The 14522-nt window shown below is 45.2% G+C and overlaps 1 protein-coding gene across 1 annotated transcript; it reads left to right on the plus strand.

The window, feature by feature from the left end:
- Positions 1-42: 42 nt before the first annotated feature.
- On the plus strand, positions 43-13515 carry LOC141214164 (DNA-directed RNA polymerase II subunit RPB11-a). Its single transcript, XM_073665398.1, has 4 exons — positions 43-467; positions 9634-9723; positions 10868-11042; positions 13357-13515. The coding sequence occupies exons 1-4, from the start codon at positions 415-417 to the stop codon at positions 13390-13392; spliced, it is 354 nt and encodes a 117-aa protein (XP_073521499.1). The 5' UTR covers positions 43-414; the 3' UTR covers positions 13393-13515.
- The last annotated feature ends 1007 nt before the right edge of the window (positions 13516-14522 follow it).

Raw genomic sequence — 14522 nt, forward strand, 5'->3', positions numbered from 1 at the left:
GCCGTGCAGGAAAACGGAAGCACCTTGGAGACCATTTTTTAAAAGGGCAACCTTGATAATAAAACTGCGCTGGTTACAATCCGGCAGCTTACACCTCCCAGCCGGTATCAGGAATCTATTCATCCTTGATTACCTTAGAATCAATTTTACACTGACTCTGACAGCATGCGATGCTTTTACCTGGTAAATAACCTCCAGCACCACACAGTGTCAGGCTGTGTGACTGGAGTCTTTTCATTGAGCTGTAATATGAAGGGCTTCAAAAAGATGGCTGCCTCAGACAAGTCGCAGGAGACGCTTTTGTAAAACAGGATGTGACGTCACGGCGCTCCGGTGACGTACTACGTGAAGCAGTGAGCTGAGCTGTGCTGTGGACGCCGCTAGTGAGGAGGGAGATAAGTGCTTGGCATCAATATGAACGCACCGCCCGCCTTTGAGTCGTTCCTACTGTTCGAGGGCGAAAAAAAGTGAGTTACCGTAAAGTGAGCGGTGTCGTGTGCTAACTGATTCTGATCCCTACAGGCTCCAAGTAGTCACTCACCTCTGAGGGAAATCTGTACCGTTGATTTTTGGGGGAAAAAACTTGAGTAACGCAAAGTTCCCACCCTTTTAACCCTTCCAAGACTGGGCCAGTTAATTTCCTCCCCTTCAGAACTTTTATTTCCATTGACATCATTTTATTGCTGGCCGAGCAGTAGTTGTAAGGACTCGGTTCCAGAGGCTTAGCTAGGGGTTTTGGTTCGGTTTTGGTTACAGCTATGGTGGCGCACCCTAATAGTGGGTATAGGAGAACCTCAGCAGGTGACCGTTGTGTTACTAAAAAAAGTCTCCATACAAAGACCAGCACTGATATTACCGCCATATGCTGACCATATATTAATAAATGCCAGTCCTGCAGAACATATAAGAGATCAGGTGATGTGTTTTCTGATTAAATTCGCTATCTGGCCCAGACCGACATGACGACTTCTCCAGCCACAACTCAGCTACAGAGATTACAACAAAGACCTATTTGACTCCAGCACCATCCACGTCTATCCCCAATCTGCACAAACTCCTCATCCTGCTGATACACCAATGTTGAGGCGCTGCCGCCGTATGTGTCTTTATTACAGCACCTACTGTGCACCTTCTAGATGGTAAAACAAACCTTTAGAATATATGATTGCCCTAGAAAACAATGCCCACGTTTTGCCCCCTAGAAAGTAATAATGCCCTCTGTGTGCTCCTTTGACATTCACAATAACCTGAGTTCCCCAATACCAATAAGTGCCCACTTAACATTTAATAATGTCCCTAGTCTCCCCTCTGTACAGCTCCCCTCTACACAGTATGATGCTCTCTTATACAGTGATGGAAATAATTATTTGATCCCTTGCTGTTTTTGTAAGTTTTCCCACTGACAAAGACATGAACAGTCTATAATTTTAAGGGTAGGTTAATTTTAACATTGAGAGATTAAATATCCAAAATAATATCAAGAAAATCACATTGTATAAATTAGATACATTTATTTGCATTTTGCAGTGAGAACTAAGTATTTGATCCCCTACAAACCATTATGAGTTCTGGCTCCTACAGACCAGTTAGACGATCCTAATCTACTCGTTACCTGCATTAAAGACAACTGTCTTACATAGTCACCTGTATAAGAGACTCCTGTCCACAGACTCAATTAATCAGTCAGACTCTAACCTCTACAACATGGGCAAGAGCAAAGAGCTTTCTAAGGATGTCAGGGACAAGATCATAGACCTGCACAAAGCTGGAATGGGCTACAAAACCATAAGTAAGACGCTGGGTGAGAAGGAGACAACTGTTGGTGCTATAGTAAGAAAATGGAAGAAGTACAAAATGACTGTCAATCGACATCGATCTGGGGCACCATGCAAAATCTCACCTCGTGTGGTATCTTTGATCATGAGGAAGGTGAGAGATCAGCCTAAAACTACACGTGGGGAACTTGTTAATAATCTCAAGGCCGCTGGGACCACAGTCACCGAGAAAACCATTGGTAACACATTACACCTTAAAGGTTTAAAATCCTGCAGTGCCCGCAAGGTCCCCCTGCTCAAGAAGGCTCATGTGCAGGCCCGTCTGAAACTTGCTAATGAACACCTGGATGATTCTGTGAGTTATTGGGAGAAGGTGCTGTGGTCAGATGAGACAAAAATTGAGCTATTTGGCATTAACTCAACTCGCCGTGTTTGGAGGAAGAGAAATGCTGCCTATGACCCAAATAACACCCGTCAAGCATGGAGGTGGAAATATTATGTTTTGGGGGTGTTTCTCTGCTAAGGGCACAGGACTGCTTCACTGCTTCAATAGGAGAATGGATAGAGCCATATACTGTAAAATCCTGAGTGACAACCTCCTTCCCTCCACCAGGACATTAAAAATGGGTCGTGGTTGGGTCTTCTAGCAAGACATTGACCCAAAACTTACGGCCAAGGCAACAAAGGAGTGGCTCAAAAAGAAGCACAGTAAGGTCATGGAGTGTCCTAGCCAGTCTCCAGACCTTAATCCCATAGAAAACTTATGGAGGGAGTTGAAGCTCAGAGTTTCCAAGCGACAGCCTCAAACTCTGAATGATTTAGAGATGATCTGCAAAGAGGAGTGGACTAAAATTCCTCCTGACATGCGCTCAACCCTCATCATCAACTACAAAAAACATCTGACTGCTGTGCTTGCCAACAAGGGTTTTGCCACCAAGTATTAAGTATTGTTTGCCAGAGGGATCAAATACTTATTTCTCACTGCAAAATGCAAATAAATGTATCTAATTTATACAATGTGATTTTGATATTATTTTGGATATTCAATTTATCAATGTTAAAATTAACCTACCCTTAAAATTATAGACTATTCATGTCTTTGTCAGTGGGCAAACAAAAAACAGCAAGGGATCAAATAAATTTTTCCTTCACTGTACATAGTATAATGCCCCCTCACTGTATAGTACCCCCCCCACACAGTATAATGACCCCTTGCTAGCCCCCAAACTGATGTCTCCCACACTGAATGATGGCCCCCTAAATAGCCTTCATATAGTATAATACACCCCATAGTCCTCTATATAGTATAATGCACTCCCCATTAAGAAAAAAGAGATTAGTTACTTACCGGTAACGGGATTTCCTTTGAGCCCATGACAGCACCACGAGAGAGGGAATCCGCCCACCAAGGACAGGAAACCTACAGGCTTAAAAGGGGGCGGCCCTCCCTCTCACCTCAGTTTGGATTACAGAGCATTGAGAGGACCGCCCGGTTAGTAGACATAGCAACATAATCATGAAACAAACAGTATATACATTTTCTTACAACACCAATGTGTGAGAATAAAGAATGAAAACAGATAAGAAGTGCTCCCAAAAAGGGGTGAAGGGAGGGAATATAAGGGTGCTGTCATGGTCTCCGAGAAATCTCGTTACCGGTAAGTAACTAATCTCTTTATCGGTCGACCATGACAGCACCACGAGAGAATTGCAGAGATGAAGATTCCAAGCGGGAGGGACCACCGCTTGGAGCACCCTTCTCCCAAATGTGAGGTCAGACGAAGCACCCTGATCTAGTCTATAGTGCTTATAGAAGGTAGAGGGAGAAGACCAGGTAGCTGCCTTACATATGTCCTCCATCGAGACGCCAGACCTCTCTGCCCATGAGGTTGCCACCGCCCGGGTAGAGTGAGCTTTCAGGCCACGCGGTGCTTTCTCTCCGCTGGATACATAGGCTAGCGTATTGGCCTCCCTAATCCATCTAGCTATGGTGGATCTAGAGACCTTAAGCCCCTTCCTAACCCCCTGATAGGAGATAAACAGGGAACTATCTCTCCTAAAGGGCTGAGTGACAGCAAGGTACCTAACCACACACCTTCTCACATCTAAAGCATGGAAATCTGCTTCTGATTACTAGGGTTCGGACAAAAAGAGGGTAATATTACTTCCTGAAGTCTATGAAACCGGGAAGCTACCTTAGGCAAGTATGCTGGATCTGCTCTAAGAATTATTCTGTCGTCCAGAACCTGGGTGAAGGGAGGGCCAGAGGACAGAGCCTGAATATCACCAATCCTCCTAGCAGATGTTAGGGCTACAAGAAGCGCTGTTTTGAGGGTAATAGATCTCAGGGATACAGAATCTATTGGTTCAAAGGGTGCCCCAGCTAACGCTTTCAGAACCAGGTTTAGGTCCCATGGAACGACATTAGTTTTTGTAACCGGCATGGACCTACCTACTGCTTTTATAAAGCGGGAAATTCAATAGTTTTCTGCGAGGACACAGTTATAGAGGGCACCTAGTGCCGACACTTGGACCTTCAAGGTGCTCGTTGCTAACCCCAGCTCGAAGCCCCTTTGTAGGAACTCTAAAATCTTCCCAATTGGCGCTCCCTTATTCACTGAAGATTTAGAAAAAGATAAAAACTTGTTCCAAACTTTTGCAGAAATTTTGGTAGTGACAGGCTTTCTACTACGTAATAAAGTAGATACTAGACTGTGGGAAAAACCTTTTAGTTCTAGCAGGGACCTCTCAAATTCCACGCAGTCAAGTGGAGGCCCTGAGCTCGCGGATGGAGCACTGGACCCTGGCTGAGCAGATCCGGAACTTCGGGCAGGACCCAAGGGTCCGAGATGGACATGTTCCTCAGGCATGAGAACCAGGGTCTTTTGGGCCAAAAGGGAGCGATCAAGAGGACCCTTGCCTTGTCCTCTCTGATCTTTCTTAGCACCATAGGCAGAAGGTTTAACGGTGGGAAGGCATAGGCCAGACTGAAGTTCCAAGGGATTTGGAGAGCGTCTACTGTCAGGGGCCTTTCTCTCGGATCTAGGGAGCAAAAAACCTTTGTCTTCCGGTTTTGCTTTGTGGCGAAGAGATCCACCACCGGAAGACCCCATTTCCGGACTAATAGGGAAAAAATGTCCTGTTTTAGTTCCCATTCGCCTTGCCTTAAAAAATGACGGCTTAAGAAATCTGCCTTTGAATTTTCTTTCCCTTTGATGTGGAGGGCTGTTAAAGAGAGGAGATGGTGTTCCGAGATCTGAAAGAGATGATCCGCCACTCTCATTAGCGATCCAGCACTAGTACCAGTCTGATGGTTAATATAAGCTACTGCTATATTATTATCGGACAGGATCCTTATGTTCTTATTGTGAAGGAATGGTAAGAAATGATTAACAGCCCTATCAACTGCCAGTAGTTCCCTAGTATTAGAGGAAAGAGCTCTCTCAGCGTCCGACCAGAACCCCTGGGCAATCATATCCCCCAAGTGAGCTCCCCATCCATGTAGACTTGCGTCAGTTGTAATTATTTCAGATATTCTGACCACCCAGGGAACTCCTCGAGATAAGTTTTCTAAATTCACCCACCACTGTAGAGAGTCAATGGACCGGGGACATAGGAACATCAGTCTCTCCAAGTGCCCATGTAACGAGACCTCATTCTGTAGGACGTCCCACTGTAAAACTCTGGAGTGGTATTGTGCCCACATTACCCCCGGCAGACAAGATATCAGGGTACCAAGTAAGGACATTGCAGCCCTAAGGGACATGACCGGGTTCGCAAGAGCTCCTTCCACCAGCCTTTTGACCTTCTGTTTTTTGGCTTCTGGAAGGAAGCACATCTGGAGGTCTGGGTCTAGCATGATACCTAGGAACTGCTGTACTCTCGAAGGGACTACCCTGGATTTCTCCAGATTTAGGATCCAGCCCAGGCCTTCCAGAATAGAGGAGACCAATTTAAGATGGGAGAGACATTGAGAGGCTGAGTCTCCAATGATCAAAAAATCATATAAGTAAGGGATAATTAACACATTATGTTCCCGTACGTGAGCCATCACCTCTGCTATCACCTTCGTAAATATTCTAGGGGCTATAGCAAGACCGAATGGCAAGGCCGCAAATTGGAAATGTCTGATTTCATCCCCTATGACCAAGGCCACTCTAAGGTATTTTTGGAAGCTTCTGTGTATAGGTATATGGTAATATGCGTCCTTTAGATCCAATACTACCATGCGACAGCCTGAGAACAATAGTTTTATAGTAGACTTAATGGACTCCATTTTAAAGGTGGGAATTAACAAAAATTTATTCAGGGCCTTAAGGTTAACAATACACCTAAAGGATCCGTCAGGTTTAGTGACCAAAAACAACGGTGAGTAGAACCCCAGTCCCTTCTCTGCTATCGGGACCTCCACTAAGACGGCCTTATGGACCAGATTCAGGACCTCCACTTGTAGGGCCATCTGCTCCCATGTTGAGGACCGGTTTGGGGTCAGGACGAACCTCCCACGAGGGACTCGCTGAAAGTCGAGTCTCAGGCCGGAACCTACCAGAACAAGGATCCAATTATTAGAAGAGATATTTGTCCAGGCAGGTAAGAAGCCCAATAACCTCCCCCCTACCTGGGCCGCAAGTCATTGGCTCGGTTTTCGGGGGCCTTGGCTAGCAGAAGAGGATCCGAACAGGAGCCCTTTACCTTTCAGTCTACGGTCTTCCCATTTATCCTGACCCTTCTGGCGCTTATTACGTAGAAACCTTCTTTTCTGAAAAGGACGTTTGTACGTGGGGGCAGATAGGTTAGGAAAGCCCCTTTTTGTGTCACTTGCTCTATCCAGTAGCTCATCCAGAACCGACCCAAAGAGATGTCCCCCTTCACAAGGGATAGCGCAGAGTCTTGTCCTCGCATGAATGTCCCCCGGCCTACATTTTAGCCACAAGGCTTTCCGGGCCGAGTTAGACATGGCGGCTGACCTTGCTGCTAATCTGACGGAATCTGCTGATGCGTCCGCCAGAAAGGCTGCCGCCCCCTGAAGAAGAGACATGTCCGCCAAGATTTCCTTCCTGGGGGTATTGTTTTTTAGATGGGCTTCCAGCTGGTCCAGCCAGATCATTAGGGACCTGGCGGTACAAGTAGCTGCCACCACGGGTTTTAGGGCTCCCGCCGAAGTCTCCCAGGTCCCTCTAAGGAAAGAATCAGCCTTTCTATCCAGGGGGTCTTTAAGAGCTCCCATATCATCAAACGGAAGGGAGGAACTCTTAGAGGCTTTGGAAATGGCCACATCAATCTTGGGGGCTTTTTCCCAGGAGGAAGAGGCTGATTCCTCAAAGGGGTACTTCCTTTTGAAGAATGGAGGTAGAGCGCCCTTCCTTTCCGTTTTTTTCCATTCGCGAAGGATTAAGCCCTGGATTTTTTCGTTCAACGGAAAACTCCTTCTCTTCCTTTGACCCAGCCCCCCGAACATAACGTCCTGGACTGACTTCTCCTGCCTGGCCTCTGTGATGCCCATGGTGGACCGAACCATTTTAATCAATCTGTCCACTTCATCAAGGGGGAAGCAATTTTGTCCCACACCACTATCAGAGGAGGAAGCAGAGGAAAAGTCTGCACTATCTGAATCCGACTCATAGGGAGAGGATAGGGGTCATCCAAGACTAAGGGGATCTCACAGTCAGAGTTCATTTTCTCTTTAACTCTCTTGGAGAGGACCTTGTGAATCTCTGTTTTAACGAAGGTTTTTAAACCAGAAGCTAGAGCAGGACCCTCTTCTGCCAGTGTCTGGTTTATGCACAACTGACATAGCTTTTTAGGGTATCCGTCAGGAAGAAGAGACTTGCATAGCGCACACTATATATGCTTTGCCTTGGCGGTACATTTCTTCCCCTGATAAAATATGGAAGGGGAGAAGGGATACCATATTACTAAGTGAACTTACTCGAAGATCACTTACCCAGGTGGCTCAGGAAGAAAAAACAGCTGGTACCGGATTGGAGGAAGGACCCTTCTCCGCCGGGGAACCTTTCCTAGAGGCTGCAGATTCGTCCGTTCTACCAGAGGTATGGTGACCAGACCTAGACCCCGAGCTCCGTTTTCCTGAGGACCGGCTACCAGGACCACGTGCGCGATGCGTTTTTTGGGGCTCCCCAGACAGCTGCTGAGATGGTGAAGATGGCGGCTGCTCAACCTGCTGCTGCTGCAACTGGACACCTTCAGACTCCATAATGAAAGAATGAAGGTTTGGGAAGCACTGAGCCATGTTACCTGATAGGTTAAATAGGTACTGGCTCCTCCCCTCTAGCAGCGCCTCCATTTTTTTATTTTTATTTTTTTTTTAATTTCGCGCTCTTTTGCACATGATCGCCGAGTCGCGGTGACGTCATCGGGCCGCAACTTACCGAAACCCGGAAGTACGCGCCGCATGAGCTTCGCGCGAGGACGCATGCTGTCAGCGCTTCCACAGGTAAGCCGCGCTTTCGCGATGTACCGCGCTGCATTCACCCAGGGCAGGGCGAGGGGACCCAATCACCTTGGCCCTCACCCCCCCCCCTCCCCATACTTACGGAGGGTGATGGTGGGCTGTCACCCCCACTTGGAATGCAGACCCCACCGCACTTTTGGGGCTCAGCCAGGGCCTACACTCCCACGGGAGGCGCACCTGGTTGAGGCAGAAAAGGGGATGCCACCACAGACAGGGGTGCAGCCCCACTGCAAACAAAAAAAAAAAAAAGAACTCCCAGTGCCTCAGGATGCTGTGCCTCTCCCATATAGGGGCGCACGAGCATCCGCCAACGCTGGAGCTGCAGTCCCCAGACAGGGGCGCAGGATCACAGCCGTCACCATCCATGTTTTACGCCTGCGACCGGCTTCCTCCATCAAGGACAGGAAACCAAACTGAGGCGAGAGGGAGGGCCGCCCCCTTTTAAGCCTGTAGGCTTCCTGTCCTTGGTGGGCGGATTCCCTCTCTCGTGGTGCTGTCATGGTCGACCGATAAATAATAAATACAATACTCACCTCTTCTCCTCGTTCCCCCGCTTCTCTGAGCACCCGCACAACGGGCGCCAAATGATGAGGTCATCGAGCCTGCTGTCAGTGTCTGCATTATTGACCTCAGACACAGAGGGGGATTGATGGGAGAGGGAGCCACTGTACTAGAAGTAGATGCTGGCTGTGAAAATGCGTCAAGATTAGCTCCTAATCTCACATCAAAGATAAGATCTGACATGTATGCAATTTTAAAAATATCATCTACATGCTGCATACATTTTCTGTATGTAAATTGACCTACAGTGAGGATTTTAAAATTGACAGCATTTGCAGAATTCATCGTGGACTTAACCCTTTGCAGTGTATAGGGTAAAATTCTCTACAAAATCTGAGTTTGTAACATGTGGATTTTGCTGCGGAAAGACTCCACATTGTGTACATGTACCTTTTTATATTATGAATAGAGTTGATATGCAAACTCATTTGTGAGAAGAACTGCCAGATTTTGGCTACTGGACATACGATGTACGTTATATTGCCAACGGTAAATGTAAGGGTTCCTCATGAAGTAAGTAAAAAGCCATATAAACCTAGCATGGATGTGTACAGTTTCTATTGCTATTTCCAATTAATGAACAATGAAGCTGGCACTTATTAAATAATGAACATAAAAATGCTCTTCTTTGCCATCTCATCCGTGCACATTAATGATTACTCATTCCGGGCTAATAAATGTCAAGCTTTAATGTGATATTCCAACAAGTCAAGGCTTTTATATGTGATATCTCAACCCTTCCATAACTTATAATATAACAATTTTATTATGTTTTTATATATGTGATAAAATGACAAATTGTAATGCTGTTTATTTTTTCTGTAGGATAACAATTACTAAGGACACAAAAGTGCCTAATGCCTGTCTGTTTACCATCAACAAGGAGGACCATACAATTGGAAATATAATTAAATCGTAAGTCTTAATTCATGCTGCTACACAAAAAAATCTAATGAAAGCTACTTGTACATTTAAGGCCGTTGCATTCCAATCTTATATCGGAGGTATACATTGGGGGGATTCTCCAATATGTCCAATGAAAGTCTCCGATGTATGCCACTGTAGGCATGTACTGCGCATGGCTTACCTCTACATAGAAAAGCGCAGTCAATGCCTTTGTGTGCAATATAAAGCACGGTATTCTGATGTATGTTACACGGTCAGCTGCTGAAAGGACACTCCTGTGGCCTACATCAGGTGAGTTAGGCCTATGGTCATTTTGGGTGTCCACTGCTATGATTCAGTGTTTTAAGGGGTTGTCTCATCTTATTAAATTTGCAAAGGAAAACCAAGCAAGTTTGAAACTTACCTCTTATTAAACAAAATGGTGTCTATTCAAGAATGGAGGGCTTTTGAATTCTATATTTTACTTATCATTGCAAAGGTTAATGGCCAGCCCCTGTGTCTCTGCGCTTCTCCAATGCTGCAGAGGAAAAGCTCCGTCTGCTTGCAGCATTGAGATTGCAGTTTGAGCTAGGGCTCAGCCATGCTGCCGGCTCATACTGTTCGGGTATGTGCACACTTTCGGTATGTGCAGCGCTTTGAATGCAGTATACTTTATGCTGCGTCCCAAAGTTCTGCACGCAGGTGAATCCACATGTGTTCATTGAACCATGCAGATTCACCGCATCCTATACATTGCACTGATATAATATCTTGCGTCTCTGCAAGAGAAATTGACATGCTGCTGTCCGCAGGAGCACAGAGACGCATAGTGGGCATGGGATTTCTTGAAATCCACTATGCTGTAACATTTGGCCCTGCGGATTGCACGCAGTGCAAGTGCTCTGCGTCCAATCCTCAGCGATTATTGATCATGTGCACATACCCTTAGTCATCAGGAGCACACCGTTTCCCCATTAAGGAAAAAGGCAGGGGAGTGGTGCATTCTGGTATATCAGTGATGGCACATGAGGAGCACCACTGATAGAAATCAGTTTTTCTAAGATGGATTTTATATTAACTCGAAGATATACTATCTACAAGAAAAACTTTTAAGACATTTGCTTCATACAATATCACCCTGAATTGTGTGTGCTCTGTTCTGTCTATTTTGCAGGCAACTGTTGAAAGATCCCCAGGTTCTCTTTGCTGGATACAAAGTACCACATCCGCTGGAACATAAAATTATTATAAGAGTCCAGACAACACCTGAATACAGTCCTCAGGAGGCATTTACTAACGCTATTACAGACTTGATTAGTGAGTTGTCTCTGTTGGAAGAAAGATTTAGAGTAAGTACTAATCTGCTAGAATATTTTTTTGCGGCAATATATGTGCTTTGATGCATTTTTACCTGCATGTTTTCCTATAAATTTGAATAGGCAAATAACACTTCAATAACACTAAAAGAATTAATATGCTGCAGATTTGAATTAATGCTTTGATTTAAATCCGCAAAGAAAAGATAAGTAGCATAAGATTTCAAAAATCTCATTCATTTTGCTGGTATCGCAAAGTGCAGCGTTTTAATGTTGTGCGTGAACAAGCCCTTTAGATCTGTGTCTACTTATACATTTTTACCATAGCTGAAAAATGCAAAAATCTTGATCAAGATGCCAGTAAGCATTGATCCACAAATCTAAAAATGTCCTGATTAGGTATAGGTAGTAATTAGATGTGTGACTGTTCATCTTATCTGTTCAGTGGGAAAAAATCTCCCATCAATGTAAAGCCCCCGTCTCACATGGCGAGATCGCTGCTGTGTCACGGTTTTGGTGACGCAACAGCGACCTCACCAGCGATGTCGCTATGTGTGACACTTTGCAGCGATCAGGCCCCTGCTGTGAGGTCGCTGATCGCTGCAAAGTGTCCTGGACCATTTTTTGGTCGTTGCCCTCCCGCTGGTCAGCACACATCGCTGTGTCTGACCAGCGGGAGCAGCGATCAGGCTGGTAACCATGATAAACATCGGGTTACTAGGGGCACACGCGCACTTAGTAACCCGCTGTTTATCATGGTTACGAGCCTGCTAAAGTGAGCGGTAACCTCCCGCTCACCGTAGCAGAGTGGTAACCATGATAAACAACGGGTTACTAGGTGCGCTTGTGTCCCTAGTAACCCGATGTTTATCATGGTTACCAGCCTGCTCCTGCTTCAGCAGGCTGGTAACCAGGAGCAGGACATCGTGGAAAGATTCTTTCCACGATGTCGCTGCTCCCCTGATCGTTGGTGAGCCTGCCTGTTTGACAGCTCACCAGCGACCACATAGCGACGCAGCAACGATCCCTGACAGGTCGTATCTTTGTCGGGATCGTTGCAGCGTCGCTAAGTGTGACGGGGCCTTTAGTCAACCACCCCCTTTAGTAATCAGGGCATATGTGTGGTGTCTATGTGGGGAAAGAAAACAAAAACTTTTTTTTATATATGTACCAATGGATCACTAGAAGCTGTACAGGAGGGGGAGATGACAGGTTGTGATTGACAAAAAGGGGTGTTAACATAAAGTTCCTGTATTTAGCTTCCTGGGGTCACTGGCGGCTGTATAAAATGAGGGATCACTGTAACAGGTTGTGATCTCTTAAGGTGCTTTCACACTGCGTTCTGTGTCCTCGTCGGGGCATGCGTTCTAAAATTCCCCGCAAAACGGGGTCTGGACGTATGCTCTGACAGGGCCATAATTACTATTCAGAATCTGCTCCCTACTGTTTATCTGTCTCTGCACCCTCCATGCACACGATAACTGCACTCGATACTTGATTATTGCACTTAAACATATGGGTTGATGACCTGATCATGCAGCTATATATGAAAATCCCTATTTACTATAATTGCCAGACCTGAAAGAACAAGCACTTTTCACCTATTGTGTCCCCCCTTTTCCTTGTAAGCTTGCGAGCAGGGACCTCACTCCTGATGTAACTGTTTAAACTGTCTCACCTTGTATTGAATTTATTGTCTGTACATGTCCCCGCTTATTTGTAAAGTACTGCGGAATATGTTGGCGCTATATAAATAAAAATTATTATTATTGACCGCAATGGTGACGGCAGAGCGAACGTGCGCTCTGCTGTGCACTTTTTTCGGGAGTGTGTGCCCATAGGAGGCGGACACTCAGTCATAGGCTCCTATGAGCGTACACTCCCAAAAAAAAAAAAAAAAAATGCACGGCGGAGCGCACGTTCGCTCTGCCGTCACCATTGCGGTCTATGGCCCCCATAAAATAATAAAGCTTATGCTCTCCTCCCATGTTGGCTCCGTTCCCGCTGTGTCACATTCGCTCTCCCTGGAGCTCCTATGTGGTGGTTGTGACGTTGGCGCTTATGACGCCAGCGCTGATTGGGCGTCACATGTCACAACAGCACGGGAGCCCCGGGACCGCGAGTGCTGACACCGCGGGAATGGCGCCAGCACGGAAGGGGAGTATAGGCTGTTTTATTTTATCGGGGCAAAACATTTTGATCAAGAAGGGGTTGTCCAAGTAGTGGAAAACCCCTTTTAAGCAGGTTTTATTCATACAGGGCTACTCTGCCTACTGCATGAACCAGTTTCATATGTTGTTAATTCTTTTATGACATTACTCATACTTTGTCATGTCTATTTTTGCAGGTTGCCATTAAGGATAAACAAGAGGGAATTGAATGAATCTGTCTGGAGAATGTTTCTTGCTATAACTTGTTGCAGCTTCAAGGTTTCCCTTTTCTGTGGGGGACTGTGAATAGTGTTTGTGTGTTTTTTGTTTATTTTTAATAAACTAACTTAATCTCTCTTTTGTTTGAATTTTATTTCATTTTTTTTAAAGGATTATCTCATAAAACTCCTCATAAATATGTCATACCCTCCAGCAGCAGCTACAACCTATACTTTCTGCATTATAATATCAACCACTCATCACTGATTATTTGTCCACTACAGCAGTGATGTCAAAGCCTGTTCCTAGGTCACACTTACCATATGCATTGGGAGTATCTCTGAATTATGATGTTCCTATGTTCTTCCTTTATAGGCATGTAAGAACTGACAGCTGAGCTGGTATAATGTTTCCACTTTTCAGTGGAGCATGTCCTGGTTGGGGTTCAATTTTTTTAACAGGTTCCCTGTTTGTTAGGAAACCACACCCATATAAAGTCACGATCATGTTCACACACACTTTCCTCAACCACAAAAAGCAAGTAATGGTAACTAAAAGTGCTTTCCCCTTCTTACCCCACCTGTACCTTCATTTATAATCTCATTGCCTCCTGTCCAGTCAACGTTTTTCCAGTCTCTATCAGTCACTTCTATCATAGTGTGTAGTATTAAATGGGTTTTCTAAGTTTTCTAAATTGGTACTAAAGGAACCCTGATCAAATTGGAAAGGAGACCTCCTGTCCATCTGTCATTTAAATTTTATGCTGCACCTAATCTCTGGCCTCGGCAGCCACAGGCCGAATAAACATGAAATACCGCAACACCATGACCAGACCTCATAGTGACCGAATAATACCACATACAGGGGAGAAATACCACAACACTGTGGCAGACCACATACAGTTATATGAAAAAGTTTGGGCACCCCTATTAATCTTAAGCTTAATGTTTTACAAAAATTGGTGTTTTTGCAACAGCTATTTCAGTTTGATATATGTAATAACTGTTGGACACAGTAATGTTTCTGCCTTGAAATGAGGTTTATTGTACTAACAGAAAATGTGCAATCTGCATTCAAACAAAATTTGACAGGTGCATAAGTATGGGCACCCTTATCATTTTCTTGTTTTAAATACTCCTACCTA

The sequence above is a fragment of the Phyllobates terribilis genome, unplaced genomic scaffold (genome assembly GCF_046119375.1).
Source record: "Phyllobates terribilis strain yellow unplaced genomic scaffold, ASM4611937v1 Scaffold_2__4_contigs__length_985480577, whole genome shotgun sequence".
NCBI classification, from domain to species: domain Eukaryota; kingdom Metazoa; phylum Chordata; class Amphibia; order Anura; family Dendrobatidae; genus Phyllobates; species Phyllobates terribilis.

Excerpts from the sequence above, each read along its gene's own strand:
- LOC141214164 (XM_073665398.1), top strand. The coding sequence starts at position 415 with ATGAACGCACCGCCCGCCTTTGAGTCGTTCCTACTGTTCGAGGGCGAA. Across the intron at positions 9,724-10,867 it reads ATTGGAAATATAATTAAATC|GCAACTGTTGAAAGATCCCC; the intron begins GTAAGTCTTAAT and ends TCTATTTTGCAG. Across the intron at positions 11,043-13,356 it reads TGTTGGAAGAAAGATTTAGA|GTTGCCATTAAGGATAAACA; the intron begins GTAAGTACTAAT and ends CTATTTTTGCAG.